Below are 20,944 nucleotides of genomic sequence, written 5' to 3' on the forward strand. Positions count from 1 at the left end.
TTAAAGCCTCTGCTTTGGGCTCAGGTCATGATCCCAGGGTCCTGGGATTGAGCCCCACATCAGGTTCCCTGCTGAGCAGGGAGCCTGCTTCCCTTTCTCTCTCTCTCTGCCTGCCTCTCTGCCTACTTGTGATCTCTGTCAAATATATAAATTAAGATCTTAAAAAAAATTAACAGAAAAGCAAATAAAACAATAAGGAGTGAATATTAAAAAGAGTAAGTTAATGCAATGCATTAAGAAATGTCAAGGCCTTCTTATATGGCAAGAGGTAATACAGATCTCCCATTGAAAACTGAAAATAACAAAGTGGCAGATGAAATTAAAAACAACACATTCTTTTATCAACCCAAAAGTTGACAAAAAAAGAAATTCTGAAACAATGGTGAAAAAGAAACCATGTAAGCACAGGACACTGTGATAGACTTTTGCCTTGAGAGTATTTGCTGAATTGCATGGATCTGAGCTCTTTGGGATTTAGTCTAATGGGTGCAAATTACAAATGATAAAGTTCAAATACTGTCCAAGACAGGGTGTCTAGAAGGGATATTCTTATAAATTTAAGATCCCGAAAGTCCACACTTAAACTGAAAATGTTTATTGGAAAACTAAATCAGTGATTTATCAAGAAAAACCTACAAGATTATATCAATACAGGCTGAAAAGACATACAATAAAGTTCGGTAGCCAATGCTACTAAAGCCTACAGGCAGCAAAAGAAAAAATCAACTAGATTTTATTAAAATCATTTGACTAAAGATCAAGTGAATTTGAAACCAGTGGTTCTCAACACCAGTAGCAACATGTTAAAATTCTCCAGATAGGGGCACCTGGGTGGCTCAGTGTGTTAAAACCTCTGCCTTCAGCTCAGGTCATGATCTCAGGGTCCTGGGATCAAGCCCTGTATCGGGTTCTCTGCTCAGCAGGGAGCCTGCTTCCCCCTCTCTCTCTCTCTGCCTACTTGTGATCTCTGTCTGTCAAATAAATAAATAAAATTTATAAAAAATAATTCTCTAGATAATTTAAATAAAAACTTAAAAGAATTAAAAAAAAAATTCTCCAGATAGCTTTCTAAAAATCTCAGTGCCCCCGGGGCGCCTGGGTGGCTCAGTGGGTTAAGCCACTGCCTTCGGCTCAGGTCATGATCCCAGGTCCTGGGTTCGAGCCCCACATCGGGCTTTCTGCTCAGCAGGGAGCCTGCCTCCTCCTCTCTCTCTGCCTGCCTCTCTGCTTACTTGTGATTTCTCTCTGTCAAATAAATAAATAAAATCTTTAAAAAATAAAAAATAAAAAAAAAAATCTCAGTGCCTCCTACGTTCCAACTAGAGACAGAGGAGTGTCAAAATTTCTAAGGGTAGTGATATTTTAAAGTATCTCAGGTGATTTGAATGTGGAGTGGGGTTGAAAATCAATATTCTAAATAAATAAATTACAAACCTAAATTTAATTAAATTGAAATCTGGGCAGTGGTATATATCTAAAATTTTTGTTGATGACATAAGCAGAGAGAGAGAGATGATAAAATATACAAATTAAATAAAGTATCTAGATGAAGATAAATATACAAAAAACAAGAATGTACCCAACACTAGTTATATGGAGGTAACTCCTTAAAGAATAGCTAAACTAATAAGTTTTTACATGTAAAGGTATTAAGATATATGTATTAATTATCTCAAAAATTTACACATATAAGTAAATTTCAATTAATGTTTCCTAGAGGGGCTCAATGAGCGTCAAAAAAAGAAAACAGACTATAGTAAGAAAAAAAGAAAATGAAAAGGAGAAGAATCAACTTGCTTCCTCCTCCTCCTCCTCCTCCTCCATCCCCACTTAAAACAGGGTGTGGAGTTAATCAGAGGGATTTAGAGGTCATTTCTTAAAATATCTCCTATATGTAAGAAACTTAAGACCAGTTGATTTTGGATTATTTTTTTCTAGGAAAGGGAAGGATTAGATTTAGGACTAGAACTCAGGCTTCCCTATTTAGATTTTAAAGCTGAAGAAATATTGATGGGGGAAAACATGATTTGATAACGATATTTTTGTATATGATTCTCAGGACTAGAAACAAAGGACTTTTTTTAAAATCAGTTTAGTTCTACAAGATTAAAGAAGTAAAAACTTTAGAATAACTTGAATATCCTTATATTGACTTTGGGTCTTAAAATTATATCATAAAATATGACTCAGATATTTCCATATAACTCATCTTTTTTAATATTTGCTTACTTTAAATTCAATCTATATAATTTTTAAAGCAAATGCTGTTGATTAATTTGATCTAAATTTTAAGAGACTACTTAATTCTCTCTCTCTCTCTCTCTCTCTCTCTCTCTATATATATATATATATATATATGTGTGTGTGTGTGTGTATAGATTGTCTTTCCTAGAAAATCTTACATGCTAAGTACTCACACATATCAAAGGCAGTTCTTTTTTTTTTTAATATTTTATTTATTTATTTGACAGACAGAGATCACAAGTAGGCAGAGAGGCAGGCAGAGAGAGAGGGGGAAGAAGGCTGCCCGCTGAGCAGAGAGCCCGATGTGGGGCTCGATCCCAGGACTCCGGGATCATGACCTGAGCCGAAGGCAGAGGCTCTAACCCACTGAGCCACCCAGGCGCCCCTCAAAGGCAGTTCTTATGTGCAGTTCTTTATCTCAGATCTGTCAACATGGATAAACTGCATCATTTTTGATAACTGGAAACTTTGCCACATCATTAATAAAAACTGGACTAATATGAGGATTACATTTTGGAGTCTGCATTTCCCTTTTCTATAACAAACACCTATATTTGTATTTGGATAGGGTTTAAGTTTTTATTGAAGTAAATTTGATGTGTAATATCCTGTTATTCAGGAGTAAATTATAGTGATTCAATACTTTTATACATTACAAAATGATCCCCATGAGAAGTCTAGTTACCATCCGTCACTGTAAAATGTTATTACAATGTTACTGACTATATTTCCTTTGTTGTACACTACATTGTCATGACTTATTTATTTTATAATTGGAAATTTGTATTCCTTAATCTTTACTTATTTCACCTACCCCTCAACCCCTTCCACCTGTGGTAACTAACAGTTTGTTTCCTGTACCTATGAGTCTGTTTCTGTTTTGTTTTTTAGATTTCACATAGAAGTGAAATCATATGGCATTTCTCTTTCTGTCTGAGTTATTTCCTTTAACATAAGTCTATCCATGTTGTCACAAAGGGCAAGATTTCATTCTTTCCTATGGTTGAGTAATATTCCTATCCATCTATCTCTTTTTCTCTCTTTATGATCTATCTTTCTACCTATATCTATCTTCTTTATCCATTCCACTCATTTGTGGATCAATACTTATTTTGATTACATAACTGAGCTAGTATAAACAGTACCACAATGAATATAGATGTGCACATATCATTTCAAAGTGTTGTTTTCATTTTCTTTCGATAAATACTCAGAAGTGAAATTTCTGAGTTATATGGTTCTTTTTTTTTTTTTTTTTTTTTTTTTTGTGAGGACCCTCCATACTCTTCTCCATAGTGGCTGTATGCATTTACATACCCACTGACATGGGAATTTGCCAGATCCTCACCAACATTTGTTATTTTTGGTAATAGTCTATTTGACAGGTTTAAGGTGATATCTCATTGTGATTTTGATTTGCATTTCTATGATGATTAGTAATGTTGAGCATCTTTTAACGTACTTGTTGGTCATTTGCATGGTTTCTTTGGAAAATATATATTTAATTTATGAGCACACAGCCTAACTAGGGGCTGGCTCCCAAGACCCTGGGATCATGACCCAAGCCAAAGGCATACAGTTAACCAACTGAGGTGACTGCCCACTTTTAAATTGTTTTTTACATTAAGTTGTGTAAGTTCCTTTTTTTTTTTTTTAAACCCCTTATTGGATGTGTGATTTGCTGGTATCTTCTATTTAGTAAGTTGCTTTTCTTTTTGTTTTGTTTTCTTGATTGTTTTCTTCACTGTTTGAAAGTTTTTTAGTTTAATATAATCCCATTTGTTTATTTTAGCTTTTGTTGCCTTTGTCTGGGTTCAACAAAATTGTTAAGACCAATGTCAAGGAGTTACTGCCTATGATTTCTCTTGAGATTTTTATGGTTTCCAGTCTTATATATGTCTTTAATCATTTGGGATTTATTTTCATATATGGAGTAAGGTAGTGGTCCATTTTTATTCTTTTACATGAGGCTTTCCAGTTTTCTCAACACAAAGAGCAAATCAACTTACTTAGACATAAAATGGAAACACAATTTTCAAAAAGGTATGGGACACAAGACAAACAGTTCTAAGTATCGAGTTCATTATTAACACAGGCCTTCTCCAAAAGGAGACGTTACAACTGACACTGCAGAAATACATAGAATAAAAGATTCATAAGAACATTATCCAATATGTTAACATATAGGATAATCCAGAAAAATGGGTAAATTCCTAGAAACACACTACTTTCCAGGACTAAACACAAAGATACAAAGTTGAATAGACTAATTACAAGTATTGAAATTGATTCAGTAATTTAAAAAACTCCTCTGAAACTAACATCCAGGGCCGTAAGAGTCACAAGTAATGTTATAAAATCCATTTTTCCCTAAGTAATGCAGGTATTTTTATTTTTATAAGTGGAAATATTTATACATTAAGCAAGTGACAAAGCTGGAAAGAGAAACCTACTTCATAACTGCTATTTGGTTCCCTTTCTGGTAACCTAATTGTTTCATTTTCTCTGCTCGAACATCTAGTGTCACCATATAATTAAGTGTAATATGGATGTTTGTATTTTAAAATATATCACTTTTGAAAATTTTAATGTTATTTTTCAATAGCCTAAACTATAATATGTCAGAAAACCTAAAAGCAAGTAGAGATGTCTGAGTAATCTAAGATTTTATAATTTTCATTCCTAAAGTCCATGTTCTTTTTTTTTTTTTTAATATGAAGAAATCCTCCACGTTTTTACTTAGAAACTATTCAGAAACAGGGACACCTGGGTGGTCCAGTAGGTTAAGCCTCTGCCTTCAGCTCAAGTCACGATCTCAGGTCCTGGGATCGAGCCCCGCATCGGGCTCTCTGCTCAGCGGGGAGCCTGCTTCCCCCGTCTCTCTGCCTGCCTCTCTGCCTACTTGTGATATCTCTTGCTCTGTCAAATAAATAAATAATATCTTAAAAGAAAAAAAGGAAGAAACTATTCAGAAACAGATCCATGCAGCTTGCTTATGTGACTTCCTCACTGATAAGTCTTACTGATAGACTTTCAGGTAGACAGAAAGGACTGGTTGTAGGAGTCACAATAATTATATCAACAGATAAAAATAAAGTTATAGTGAGATGTAACTGTTGGATGCTCCCTCCCAATGTAAACAGCTGAAATGACACCTCAATAAAATATATCTGAAGTAACAGCTCAGTCATTCTCAGCAGGTCCCATGTAATGCACGGGCAAATACCTTTATACTCAATATATTATAAAGATAATATGTACATCAACTGAACCAAGAAAAGATGAAATTATAATTATTTTAAAGTACAGAGTAGCTTATTTTTTACTTTTAAAAATCTTCCATAGGACATAATTAGAACAAAACCTTTTTATAAAATATAAAGTGAGTCAAAATTAGTTTGTTCAGAATGAATCCCTTTAAAAATTTTTCCCTACCAGGGGCATCGGAGTGGCTCATGGGTTAAAGCTTCTGCCTTCGGCTCAAGTTATGATCTCGGGGTCCTGGGATCGAGCCTCACATCAAGCCCCACATCAGGCTCTCTGCTTAGCAGGGGGCCTGCTTCCCCCTCCCCCCACCTGCCTCTCTGTCTACTTGTGATCTCTCTGTGTCAAATAAATAAAATCTTTAAAAATTTTTTTTTTCCCTACGAATGTTAAATGAATATGAATGAAGAGGGATTTTCTTTTGTAATCTTTTATAAGGAAAAAGGAAAACACATAATTTGAGATTGTATACCCACTGAGGAATCTTTTTTTTTTTTTTTTTTTTTTTTAATTTTCCTTTACTAGCTTGGTAGGTTCAATGTTTACTGTGGCTAAGAATCTCCTGGTTGTAAGGCTAAAGAGCCCCTCCAGAGATTCAAAGTTAATAGAGTTGGTGTTTTATAAACATGGGTACGTGTGGTCTTCAGACTGCATCTGGGAAATGCTTACTGCCAATAAAGCTCCATGAACTCCCAGAGGTACCATGGACATGCAAAAGTCCCTTTGGAATTCTGATCTCTGAAACTAATAAATAGGAAGAAATAATATAATGGGGATTAAGATTTTGGGGGAAAGGTAATAAAAGAGAAAAACAAGAATTGCAGTGAGAGTTCACATTGGATTTTTATTTTTTTTATTTCTATCCCGGGAAATACACAAACATATACTTTAAAAATGTTTAAGCTTTTTTTTATGTTGCCATTTTTGTTATGTTGCCATTCACTTGTTGTGATAAATAATTATATTAATTATAATCCCCAGGCTGTGTTTCAACCTTAAACAAACAAACAAACAAAAAAAAAGGTAGGGGAGGACAGCACTGTAGAGTGTGATTGCAGTATTGCTGAGCGATTTGTCCACTTTATTGTATTTTCTCCCCTTCCCTCTTAGAATTTTAATAATATGGATGTAATTCATGTGGATTATAAGATTCCTCTTTCTCATATAATTTTTGTTTGTTTGAAGTCATCTTAGGGCTGACTTTTAGTGATAATCAGTTGCTAAAGAATTTGGGTTTAGGGGCACCTGGGTGGCTCAGTGGGTTAAGCCGCTGCCTTCGGCTCAGGTCATGATCTCAGAGTCCTGGGATCGAGCCCCACATCGGGCTCTCTGCTCAGCAGGGAGCCTGCTTCCTCCTCTCTCTCTGCCTGCCTCTCTGCCTACTTGTAATCTCTGTCTGTCAAATAAATAAATAAAATCCTTAAAAAAAAAAAAGAATTTGGGTTTATCCAAACTTTTTCTTTTTTTTTTTTTTTTAAAGATTTTATTTATTTGTCAGAGAGAGAGAGGAGAGCGAGCGAGCACAGGCAGACAGAATGGCAGGCAGAGGGAGAAGCAGGCTCCCCGCCAAGCAAGGAGCCCGATGTGGGACTCGATCCCAGGACGCTGGGATCATGACCTGAGCCGAAGGCAGCTGCCCAACCAACTGAGCCACCCAGGCATCCCAATCCAAACTTTTTCTATGTGAGCAAAGCCTATTATTTTTTTGGGAAAAGAAAGAAAGGAAGAAAGAAATGACAGCAGACCTGTTTCTGAAATGGCCAGTTGAAACAAACAATCCACTTCTGTCTTTCTAATTACTCCTGAATCTGTTGAGTTTTAGTGTGGTGTGCTTATCAGTGCTCTCGGGCGCTTGTTTAATTGGGTGACAAATGGAAGAATATGACAGTTTCAGTATGAAAGTTAAGCTAGTCTGTGCACAGGCATTAGATGTCCTATTATAAAAAAGATAACTGAAGTCAGAGCTTTTGATATGCTTAAAGAATTCAGAAATATTCAACATTGCTGAAACTTCAAAAGGCTATAATAAACAGTTTTATATTTTTAATCATAAGCAGTAAGAAATGTTTTAATAAGTAGTTCAGGATAGTTGTATTAAATATGGAACTTTAGAGGAGTAATACAAAAATTTTGGGGAAGGTAGTTTTTAAAACAGCAGGAGCTGTGGGAAATGATACGGTATACTCTACTGACTCCTGAATTGAAAGAGAATGTAAAAAATAAAAATAATGAAATAGTTTGATTATATTTAAACACAAAAGAAGTCTACATCTAACAAAGTGTCTTGCTTCACTATCCCAATATGGCAGAGCATTTGGTGGTTGGCATTTTGACAGTGACAGATTGTCCCAGACTGTGCTTTGTGTGGACTGCTAGCCCTGATGGATTGGCAGTACCTTTGATTCTGCTGCCATCATTCTCCAGTGTGGTGTTAGGTTCTTTTATTTCAGTACTTGACATTTGCATCTGCACATTTTTTAGTTACTTTGTCAAAGGGAAGCAAAAGAGATAATTCAATTGATAAATTTTTATATCATCTGGAGCATCAGTTCTCAATTAACTGCTTGACTGAGATTCCAGATGAGTAGCAAATGGGCGGAATGGGTAGATTTAGAAATATACTGATAAAATAAATTATAAAGTGGAAATTAATGAAGTGGAAGGCTCTGTATAGTATAATTCTTTGATCACTCATCCTGACAACAGATCTTGTTTGTAAACTTGGTCGCATTTGCTCATTTGTAGGTTAGAGTAGATAACATCTTTGGTATGTTCAATCTAACTGCTTCTTTTCTTATTCCATCAAAAAAGAAACACGTAGAGGTATATTTTGGAGTGTTTGGATCTTGAGATACAGAAAGGATTTGGAAAAGAAATAAGAAAAACCATAAAGAATTGCCCATGCATGTACTTCTGCAATTAGAGATGATTGATTGTCTCCAGGGGGAAGACAATACAGGCTGAGGACCCTATTCTCATTCCAGCTCTTTGTCATATTAAATTTAGCCTTTCACGAAAATCCTAATTTTGTATTTTTATTTAAAAAAGGATAGCTAACAACCTTGTGGTTGAAAATGATTATAAAATACTCTTAGTTTTATATGATGATGTATTTGCAATAGCTCCCCCCTAAAAAAATTGGATTCTGAACTTGGGTTTAGAAATAGTTGTTTTCTTTTTTCTTTTTCTTTTTCTTTTTTTTATTTTTTTTTGACCATTGTGTTTCAAAATTGGTAGTCATTTGAAGTAGGTTCAGTAACTAAAAGGCAATGAGATTGCAATTCATAAAATAAACAAAGACTATAAAATCTTTTTAAAATATTTCACTTCCATTTGTTTTTGTCTCTAAAATAGATATAACACATGAATGTCAACTTGGAATGAATATATATATATATATATATATATATATATATATATATATATATCAACAGAAAAGAACCCATGGCCCTCTGGCTCCTGAATTCCCTTGGATGTAATTTCTCTGGTCTAGGGGGGAGAGGTGTTAAGTCCAAGGGGGTAGTAACACCTGCATTGCCTGTCTAATGGCTCTCGCCAGAAAGCAGACAACATGCCACGGCCCTGAACCAGGTCGCAATCTGTTTGTTGTTTGTAACTGCCCTGGAGCAGTGAAACTTCACTTCAGGCTTTTTTTTTTTTTTTTTTTTTTTTTTTTAAATATTGACTACATCAGAAAACTCTATACCAACTCTAGTCTAATAACAATATTCCCTCAGACTTCACGTAATAAAGTACAAGGTTACCATTTATGTAACATGATCAGTTAGAGTTACCACAAATGTAGCTTTTAGGAAAGTGTCCATTTTCTAAGTGCATATATATGTAGTTAGGAACCTAATGGAAACCTTTTTTGATATATAGTTTCTTCCAATTGCTGTGCGTCATTTAAGAAAAAAAATCAAAACAGCCTCTGTAGGAGTGAGCTTAAAGATTTGGCACCTTCAAGACCAATCAAGTGCTATGTATTCAGATTCCATGGTAACCATGGTTTGAGCACAAAGGAGTCCTGATGCTATTTGGCAACCTTGTTGTGACTAAATTGTATCCAGTTTACCTTACGCCATATCAAACTGAATAGACACATTAAGAACTTGAGAAAATTCCTTTTTTCTAGCCTCAGGCTTAATTTTATATTTTAATGTGCTCAAAGGACATACACAGTCTCTCTCAACAGGTTTAACCGTGGGCACTTATGTATGCTTTTGATGGAGGGTAATTTATGGGGTATGAAAAAAATCAGTCAGTCATTATAGTCCTGCCTAGACTCATGGGGGCAAGTGTAAGTGAAAACTGTACAGAGGCAGCTGCTCTCCAAGAGCAATTTCTTTTTTTTTTTTTTTTTTGAAGATCTGGTGTCAAAATGGTATGTTATATGTACAGAGATCAATCTTAAAGGATACAGAACGCTATTCGGAACAGCAAACATTCAACCCATGTAAGTCCTCACGTGTGACTTAGAGGTGATCTGGTAACATTAGGCCTATAGTTCACATTTCATCTCTGCTGAATCACAGAGCTTTGGAAAATCTCAAAAACCCACATAAATGGACACACTCCGCCCCCACCGAGTTGTGCAAACACAAAGGCTGGGGGTACTTTCAGACTGCAGTCCCACCATGGAGGCACAGGTGGGAGTCAAAGCCATCACTCTATTCTATGGGCCGCCTTCACAAGAACAGGCCACGTCCATGACAGAGGCTTAGAACACACCCCAGACTCTGTTTTGTCCCTGAATAAAATGTGTGCCCCGTCTTTTATATTACTGTCTTCACACCTTAATAGTTTATTTCACATGCTATGTTTTGATCTACATTCTGTCTCATCCCTTTCATTTTACAAATTCATAGTTCTATTGTTTATTTTGTACATGCTTTATGAATATACCTAACTTAATACTGTTTATAATCATACATTTTATCCTCATGTTTCAAGTATTGCTTCTTCTCCTGGAGAATAAACTCTAGATGGCTTTTAAAAATGCAATCCTATAAATGGATGATTCTAATATTTAGAAGTATGTTATTTATTGAAGTTATGGGGAATAGAATTAGGAAAAATAGTTTTCAGCAGAAAGTCATTTGCATTGATAAATAATTCAACAATGGTGTTTGCTCCTTTATACTGAATCTGTATTTGATTCGTGTTTGTGCTTTTCATGTAAATATATGAGTCATCTAGGCATTGATTATATATCATGTACTATTTTAAACTTCTATTAAATGGTTAGAGCAGGTTCAAGAAACATTGACAATGCCAAATATATTTTAAATCATGATATTAATTGTGTGTAATGGACTAAGTGTAATGTGTATTATTGTGTGAAGAAGCAATTAAATTTAGTATTGATATACCCACATATTTTTCACTTGACAGAGCATTTTGTATATGAATTTATACTTTTTCCACAAAACTTACTAAAAGTAATAAAGCAATTTTAAAAATAAAGGAAGTCCTTGCTTCTAGAATATCTTTATTCTAATATGGACATTTCATATGCTTTTTGTAATTAATAATACATTTGAAAATTCTTTCCTAACTAAATACTAAGCCCCAGAAATATTGCAACATGATAGAGAACTCAGACTACATTAAATTGCAGTTTGATGTTAAGTGCTCAGTAAAATGGTGAAATGAGAATTAATGACCAGTAGGAAAAAAAAATTAATGGTAAAATTATCTTTAAACTCAGTATTCATATTTGAAAAAAACAGAAATGATACATGTATGTAATTGTTAATTATTATGTATAATTTATAATCAAGTATTATATAATGTCATATAATTATATATCATAAATGATGAATATCATGATAGAATTACATATATTTAATTATAATGTATATAATACCTAAAACTTACATAGTTACATATATAAAATTTTATGTTTTAGTATCCTGTCATGATATAATTACCATATATTATTGGTTATAAAATATATATTATATCATACATAAATTTTTATATATATACACACATTTATATATACACACACATTATATATATATAATATATATAATGAATATATATATAAATATATATATACACACACATTATATATATATAATATATATAATGAATATATATAAATATATATATACACACACATTATATATATATAAATATAAATATATATATATATATAAATAAATATATATATATATAAATATATATATATATAATGTGTGTGTGTATATATATATATGAACACATTTAGTATTAGCATTTTCTAAAGGTTTTTGTTACTTTGATAGCTTTAACCATATACAACTGTAAAAGATCCTATATTAGGACATCATAAAAATTAATCAACACTTGTATTTTACTATTTAAATGTCTAATGTAAAGTAATATAAGAATATGTGGGAAGTTATATTTCAAGTCATTAATACATTAATATTTAGAATAAAAAGTAATTCATTTGGCCTTTGATCAAAGTTATATTAACCAGCACCTTCCTGGCAGTATTTATTGGTCATGAGAATGACCCAAGACACTATACCATTCTAACTGGCCTATACATCAATCCAGACCAGTTAAATTGATATTTATTATAACTCTATTGCTAGAGAGAGGGAGAGAAAGGGAGATAGAGAAGGAATTAGATAATCAAGGCAAGCAGAGCTTAAATAAAGCTTACATACAGAGCTTGGAAAGCCAGTATGACATTCAGAATGGGTATTTGATTGAGGAGTCAGGAGGTTTCAGACACAGTTCCAGCTCTAATTTTACTTACATGATACCGAGCTAGCTCTATAACTTCCCTGGGATCCAGATACCTCCTTTGTGTAATGAGATGCTCAAGCTGGATGATTTCTAAGACTCCCCATAGCTCTAAAACTTTATATACGCTGGCCCTGCAGCATTTTCTTCAAGAGGATCTCAGAAAGATTTAATAAATCAATTTACATATTCTTTTGTTATTCCTAACAAAAAATAAGATAATTACCCACCAACTTAGCTCACAGTTATTGAATTCCTATCATGTGTCAAGTACTGTGTGTAATTATGAATAAGGAATTTATAGTTAAATAAGTAAATAATGTAAACAGAGGAGTGTAATTTTATAAATGCCATAATAAAACATAAAGAAAACTTTGTGGTAAGACAAGGGATTATGATGTTAAAATATCATGAGAAGGTTAATCTCCTAATACTTAGTATATTTACTCCCTCAAATAATTTTCTACCCTTGACAAATAGAGTTATTTTATTGCTATTCATACACGAGTTTATGAGGAAAAGACTAATTGCTTTTTATAAAGAAGTGTGAAATAAGTGTGTTTTTTGAATTATGGGTACTCAACAAAATAAAGATGAAATAAGGATGCTTAAGTTGGTTCCTGTGGAAGATTGAGTTATCATGTGTTTACCTTTTAGATTATAGAATAGTCATAACTGTGGCCCTGAAAGAAAACAAATATAACCTTTTAAGATCATTAAAAAATGGATTGGATTGGATTTTTAAATAACCCTAGACATAACTTTGTAAGTGAACTACACTGTACTTATCAATATTCTATTGTTTCATATGCATAATCAATGGTGATAAAAGATTATTCATAAACTAGTTCAATATACTCTAATATAACTTTGAAGCAAACGAATTTTTTTTTTAGAAAGAAAGAAATATAAAAATGTAAAGTACATGAAAATTTGGCCTATGAATAAAAGATCATCTTGAACAGCCGTTGCTCCTCGTTTCATGTCTGGTAAACAGAAGTGGGTAAATATGTGATAACAGCAGAGAAAAGCAGTTTTCATTTCATTGCTTGAATTTCCAACATAAACATTTATTTATTTTGTCATTAAAAATGACACATTAGGACAAACAAGAATACTGATATTCCATATTTTTTTCTTATTGCATGATCAATAAATAATTCATAGATGACAAGTCATTGTAATGGAGAATAAACACATTCTTGTCTTTTTTGTGTGGTTTAAGAGGTAAGAAAATAAGTCCAGTTAATTGATTTCAGATAAAGTTTCTAGGTATATTATAGGCTTTTTTAAAAGATGTGCGTTCATAAATTTGCAATAACAGATACACTATTCATATGATCATGTATTTTATTGAATTTTTGATAAACAATAATCGGTTTAGTCAAAATGGTAAACTAATACTCTGTTTCATTTTGAAAAATGCCTAGACTAGTATCGGGATCACAGAGTTATATAGGATGGATGTGTATGTATAATTTTACAAACTATATATACATTTTCTTTTCCTTTTTTTACTCAACATGGATAAAAATTTTCTCATATAATCATGCTTGTTTTGAGAGACTGCTTGATTGTTTTCTGTACTGTAGATGAGAAAACTTTCCTTATTTTCACTCTAGTTGCTGTTTTTCTTGTCATTTTTGTATAATTGAACTCCCCATTTTTTCCTTTATCAATATTTCTAGCTTGGTCTTGTCATGGGTTATTCATACTATATTGTGCTCTAATTGCATATTGATGTGATCTTGTACAAAACATTTATGTAGTCTTGGGGGCCTGGGTGGCTCAATTGGTTGTCTGTCTGCCTTGGCTCAAGTCATGATCCCAGGGTTCAGGGATCAAGCCCACATCAGGTTAGCTGCTCAAAGGCAAGCCTGCTTCTCATTCTCCCTCTCCCTCTGCCCGCTCATGCAGGCATGCTTGCTCTCTTGTTCTTACTCTCAAAAAGGAATTTAATTAATTACCTAATTAATTAATTTTAAAAATCTTTTAAAAATTCTACCTAGTTTCGTTCACAGGTAAGTTTGATTTAGGATGGCTTAAAATTCAGTCTCCTTTTCTCTATCTACAAAGAAAAGTGTTCACATTCAGCGCTTATAGCAGAAAAAGTATTATGATCTTACAACCTTGATTGAAAGGTAGGGTATGAATAATTCCAATAAGTTTACACAAGCTGAGATGTTATTAGGCCTTTGCTTTTTAATAGTAAACATTTATACATACCTTGCATTTACCTTCAAATAATTACTGTGGGTCAGACCCGTGGTAAGCACTTTTCATGGCTTATCTCATTTTTATTTCCCAACCACACTAGGCTGCAAGAAAATTTTAACCATTCCATCCAGCAGAACCTTGAAACTTAAGTAGGTTCCTCTTTAGTACGTGGTGGAGCTAAGATAGTGACCTAACATGTTTACTTCAGTCTACTTTCTTCAAATTATGTAACATTACTATGATTTCCAATTCAAATATTTTAATTATATAATACCTGAGTGTGAAGACTATGGATCCTTCAAAAGTATTATTTTCATTTAGGTATGTGTTTCCCAAATGTTTTTCTGTTTGTTTGTTCTTCTTTCATCCCACTTTCTTCACTGCCTTAATATTTTAAAAAAATTGTTTTTTCTTCAGATAGTTTTTCTTCAACTAGTTCTCGCTGAATTATTTTCATAGCTCCAGTGCATTGTTGTGGCATTATGTCATCCTTAGAATATGTAAGACTGTAGGGAAATTTGATAGAAAATCATAAAGATTGTTTATTTCCAAGTGAATTCTTTATACCATTTTATTTAAATCTAAATAAACTTGAACCTATCCTATTTGTTAATATAATTACTTGCCAGTATCTTTTTGAATTAAGAAGGCTATGCATTTTTCTTTTACACTCTGCAAAATTCTCCAACTGTGAAAATATTAGGCGGTAGTTTAATGAAACAATATAGAAACAACATGAGAAAAGTTGAAAGGATCTTTTGCATTCTTTCTAATTATTTTTTTAAGATTTTATTTGTTTGAAAGAGAGACAGAAAGAGCAACAGAGAGAGCAAGAGAGAGCATGAGCCAGGAGGAGAGGGAAAAACAGGCTCCAAGGAGCTCTACTTGGGGCTCAATCTCAGGACTCTGGGATCATGACCTGAGCTGAAGGCAGACACTTAACTGACTGAGCCATCCAAAAGCCCTTCCTCTCTGATTTTTAACAATGTATTTGAAACAATTCACATAACTCAATTATAAAAGAAATACATTCAAATATATATATATATATTCCTTTTATAATTGAGTTATATGAATTGTTTCAAATACATTGTTAAAAATGTATTTTTAACATTTTTATGTTAAAATGTTAACATAAAACATTTATGTTTTGTGTTATATATATAACATTATATGTTATATATAACATATGTTATATATAACATTATATGTTATATATAACATATGTTATATATAACATTTTATATATATATAGTTATATTTTGAAGACAAATTTGTTCTTAAAGGATATTGAAGTTTTGATTTTACTCTTTTTTTAAATTTAGTTTTATTTTTTCAGTGTTCCAAGATTCATTGTTTATGCACCACACCCAGGGCTCCATGCAATACGTGCCCTCCTTAATAACCACCACCAGGCTCACATAACTTCCCTTCAAGACCCTCAATTTGTTTCTCAGAGTCCATAGTCTCTCGTGGTTCACCTCCCCCTCCAATTTCCCCCAATTCACTTTTCCTTTCCTTCTCCTGATGTACTCCATGTTATTCTTTATGCTCCACAAGTAAGTGAAGCTGTATGATATTTGACTCTCTCTGCTTGACTTATTTCACTTAGCAAATCTCCTCCAGTCCCATCCATGTTGATACTAAAGTTGGGTATTCATCCTTTCTGATGTAGACATAATACTCCTTTGTATATATGAACCATATCTTCTTTATCCATTCATCTGTTGTTGAGGGCATCTTGGCTCTTTCCACAGTTTGGTGATTGTGGCCATTGCTGCTATGAACATTAGGGTACATATGGCCTTCTTTTCACTACATCTGTATCTTTGGGGTATATATCCAGTAGTGCAGTTGCTGGGTCATAGGGTAGCTCTATTTTAAATTTCTTATGGAATTTCCACACTGTTTTCCAAAGTGGCTACGTCAACTTGCCTTCCCATCAACAGTATAAAAGGTTTCCCCTTTCTCCACATCCTTTCTAACACTTGCTGTTTCTTGTCTTGTTAATTTTGGCCATTTTGGTTAAGACCTATCTTCCATGTTTGCAGACGCCACACTGGTCCCCCTCTTAAACTTCCCAGCCGTTTAAGCACACGCAACTTTCCTCATGGTGCTCAGACCGAACCACAAACCACAACAACACCTCAGAAAGGGCATCATTTTGGGATCCTAAAGACTACATTCCTTTCCTTTCAACAATCTCCTTTCAATAGATGAATAAAATAAATAAGTAAAAACGTTTTCTCATTTGATACATCAATTCTCAAAACACTGAATGCTGTCAGTGCTGGATAGTTGTTAGTCTTATTCATTTTTATGCTTATCTATTGACTCACTCTTCATTTCTTACGTTATATAGGAAGACACCTATATTAGATGTTCATCTATCAGCTAATGAACAAAAGTTCAACCAGTTTGTGGCACAACTATGAAATTCATTTTTGGTAGAGTCAACATGTCTCTTGAAATGTTTGTACAATGAATTGGCTTTTATTATTTTCTTTTCATCTTCATTTTTCATTATTATTAAAAAATACAAAATTAGTGGGGACTTATTTATTAGTGTTGACCCTTGTAAGACATGTAGGGGCCTTAAATATAAAACAGTTGAAAATAAGGGGTTTGCATTATTGACAGTGCTAGAGTTTGTGAATTTTAATATTAAATTAGACAATTATCAATGAATTCAGTTGTGAATGATAAAGAATAAAATAAAATTATACATAGGACATGCTAGATTTTTTATTATGTATTATGAAAGGTGCCAGATTAAAGCAATATAGATATATAGGTATAGTCAAGCCTCTAAATATGTAAGACCATCATTTAAATCTCCTGCATTGATTCTCAGCGACACAGCAACAATGTAACTGAAGGTCTGTACTGAGATGGACTACTAACATTTATCCTCTTTCAAAAGTTAAGTGTTAGAAGATTACCTTCCAATTTCCAAAATCTTACGTCAATAAGTGTGTACCTAAAGTCAATTTTATTTTAAAATTTTCCTTACAATTACAAATACTGGAGTTTGTTTATATTATTGTGGTGTGTGTGTGTATGTGTGTGTTTTGGTGGACAATAGTTAAACTACATGATAGGACAACATGAAGATTTGAATTACCTTAAACCCTAAGTCTTTCCTTCAATGACTTTAATCTTCTTTTTATCCCTTTGTTAATAATCATTTATATTTAAATATCATTTATACATACACACATACATGTATATTATATACATATAATACACAAATGATATTTAAACATAAATTATATATATATCTATATCTATATCTAGATATATATATAGCAACATAAGAAATGATTTCCCTGAACAAAATAAGGGATGGTCAGTATCACCATGAGAGAACAGTCGTGGGGAGTATACAACATAAGTGTAGTGTTAGAGAAAAAGTATTTCTTTGCTCATGATCAACTGCATTTCCAACTCTTTCTATGTCCTCATAGTCAATATTCATTATTCTGAAGATCTTGGTATTAACAAACTATGACAGAGTTGTCATAATACAAATTATATATTCACTTACTGCATCTCAGCTGACATATCTGTCTTTTTGTCTTTGATTATTACCTATAAGTTTTTGACATCCAAGTGAGTAATCCCATCTTTGACATAACTTCTAAGAAATAGATCTGCATGGTGACTCCTTGTATTGGATGTTTCCAATGGAGAATGTTATTCCTTTGGGAGTCAGAATGCTCAAAACCAAGTTCTCTTACGTGCTCTCCACAGTGGAGCCTAGTAGCAACATATCTTACTTACTGTTATCACTTATGCTGGAAACCTCAATTGCCTTTCCCTCTCTCCATTGTGTATATTTTCTGTGTTTCATAATCTCACCAGATCTGTTTTTCATAGTCCATCTTCTGCAGATAAATCTTATTGCCACTGCTTCATACAGGCCTTTATCATCTAGATAATGGCCTTAATGTCTTCCTTAATGTATTCCTTGTTATGATTTTCCCCTTAATCTCTCACCTTCTCTTTCTCTTAATCAATGCCCATGGGCTTATACAAGAACCTAATATGTGAGGTGAATACTATAGTGAACAAAGTAGGCAGTATTTCCTGTGCTCGAGGAGCTTGCATTCCAATGAGAAGTGTCAGGTAATCGTGATAAATGAGTAAATTATACAGCATGTTAGAAGCTGATAACTACTACGTTGGAAACCGTAGAACAAGATAAGGAGGAACAGAAATAATGGTTGAAAGATAAATAAATAAATAAATAAAGTGTGGGGAAGTGTGTTCATTTAAAATAGGTTAGTCCAGGGAGTCCTAAGAGAGTGACATTTGAACAAAGACTTGAAAAGTGTGAGAAACAGTGAGCTTAAAAATATTTTGAGGAAGAGCATTCCAGATACAGGGAGAGTGCACCAGAAATTCTGAGTCAGAAAGATAACAAACATGTTCAAGGAACAGCCAAGAGCCTGTGTGGTTGGGGCAAAACAAACAAGGAAAAGAGGAGAGGCATGAGTTCAGGGAAGTAACAGGGATAACTTGATAATGTGGCATTATTTTAGTTCTAGAAGGGCTCTGACTTTTACGTTCAGCAAGATGGAAGACCCTCGTGGAGTTGTGAATGCTGAAATTATCTGAATTATTTTTTGCAAACCATTCTGGTTGTTGAGTGGAGAGTATCTTTTTAAAATGCAAGGATCACTACAATATTCACCCACTTTAAAATATGTTTTTTTAAGTCATACTGAGAACAAACTTCCAGTTTCCCATAATTGACCAACCCCCCCCCCCCCGCCATCTTCTGATGCTATACATCCCAAGACACCCATTGGAAATATCAATCTGCAATATGTGATTCCATACTTAGCTGCTAAGACTGAGCACAACAAACTACAACTTCATAAAAATGGGAAAAAAATACAAGTGGGAGTCATTAAAGAGTACTTTCTGTGGATGTTTGAAAATGTGCTTCATCCTGAGGAGAGATAAAATCAATTAGTCAAAGAGGAGAAATGAGGGATAAGGATGGAGGATGTTGTATAAGCCAAGGCATAGAATTAAGAATGTCCAGTTGGACAGTGATGTACGCCTGTTGTGGGAGAAATGGGACAGAAGCCAAGCAGGAGAGTCTGGACTTTGATGGTACCATATAAGACAGGAAAATTATAGATTTTTAAGTAGAATAAAATAATAGAATCCATTTTTAGACAGTAACCTGACAGATAGGTCTGATTTATTGAGGAGAAATGAACAAACAAAAAACAATTCTCATATGAGTCAAAACTTGCTCTCTATCTAAAGGAACATGCCCTTGTCATATCTTGGGTAAAATCAATGACCTTAGGTGAGTGATGTTGTTGACCAAAGAGGGCTTCTGTTACTTTCCCAGAAGATTTATGCCTGGCCAAAGGGAAGAAAATGGAATTGAAGACAAAGGGAATTATTTGTCTTCTCTGGGCTTCAGTGTGTGTATTGTTGGTATGATTCAGATCCTAGGCCTTGCAGTGATGTTTACCGTCAGACGTGTAATATCAGTGGGTGACAACTACATTGAGCCAAAAGAACATGGTAAACTCTGATTTATATAATAAAGTGGATGTTTTGTTTGTCAGGTAACAGAAACACGGACTGGTCCTCTTGGCTGCAGTAACTATGACAACCTAGATTCTGTCAGTTCTGTTCTGGTTCAGAGTCCTGAGAATAAGATTCAGTTGCAAGGTATGTGGCTAAAATTTCATTAATTCTCTATCAGTCTGGATAACAATTATCAAGTTGTGATCTCTTTCTTCTTCTTCTTCTTCTTCTTCTTCTTCTTCTTCTTCTTCTTCTTCTTCTTCTTCTTCTTCTCCTTCTTCTTCTTCTTCATCTTTTTGTTGTTGTTTTAAACAAGCTGTATATGCAGTACTAGGCTGTTAAAATTCTCATAAAAGGCTAATTTCCTAATTTTTAAGTGATACTAACATTCTAGGAAATGTCAAAACTCACTTTACTTCTTCAAATAGGTAATTTATTTGAAAATGTATCCTGATAATATTTTTACTTCCATAGAGTAATCATTGTCTCAGTATGGAGCAGTTTTTCATAGGTCTGTCTGGGTTTTGACTTTTTCCTTAGATTCTAGTAAAAATAACTATACTTACGCACACTGTAGCATGAACTGTTGACATTTTAAATATAACCTAATATGATAGCTAGAACTGTGCTTATCTTCTGATAGATAGAAAAATTTGAGAATATATTAACAAAGTATTTATATTTCCATTACAAAGATGGATTATGTGATAATAATGATAAATTACTTTTTTTCTATTCCTATATTTTGTTAGATAGTTCAATAGAGGATTTTTAAATAACTTGTAACAGATGTACAGATGTATATTGCCCACAAATAGGTTATTGGTGTGTGTACTTATTCATTACAAGTACAGAAGGTTATGAATACACATGTTTAAAGATGTACTAGTTGAAGAAGTTCAGAGAAGTCTTTGATGACACC

The 20,944-nt window shown here is 33.4% G+C and overlaps 1 protein-coding gene across 4 annotated transcripts in view; it reads left to right on the plus strand.

Moving 5' to 3' along the window:
* Window positions 1–20,944, plus strand: part of BRINP3 (BMP/retinoic acid inducible neural specific 3) — a 401,827-nt gene that overhangs the window by 248,481 nt on the left and 132,402 nt on the right. For all 4 annotated transcript variants that reach the window (XM_047705594.1, XM_047705595.1, XM_047705592.1 and 1 more), the window contains one exon: window positions 20,061–20,166. In XM_047705594.1, coding sequence (XP_047561550.1) covers window positions 20,061–20,166 — 106 coding nt within the window. The remainder of the gene's footprint in view (window positions 1–20,060; window positions 20,167–20,944) is intronic.

This window comes from Lutra lutra, chromosome 15 (assembly GCF_902655055.1).
Source record: "Lutra lutra chromosome 15, mLutLut1.2, whole genome shotgun sequence".
NCBI classification, from domain to species: domain Eukaryota; kingdom Metazoa; phylum Chordata; class Mammalia; order Carnivora; family Mustelidae; genus Lutra; species Lutra lutra.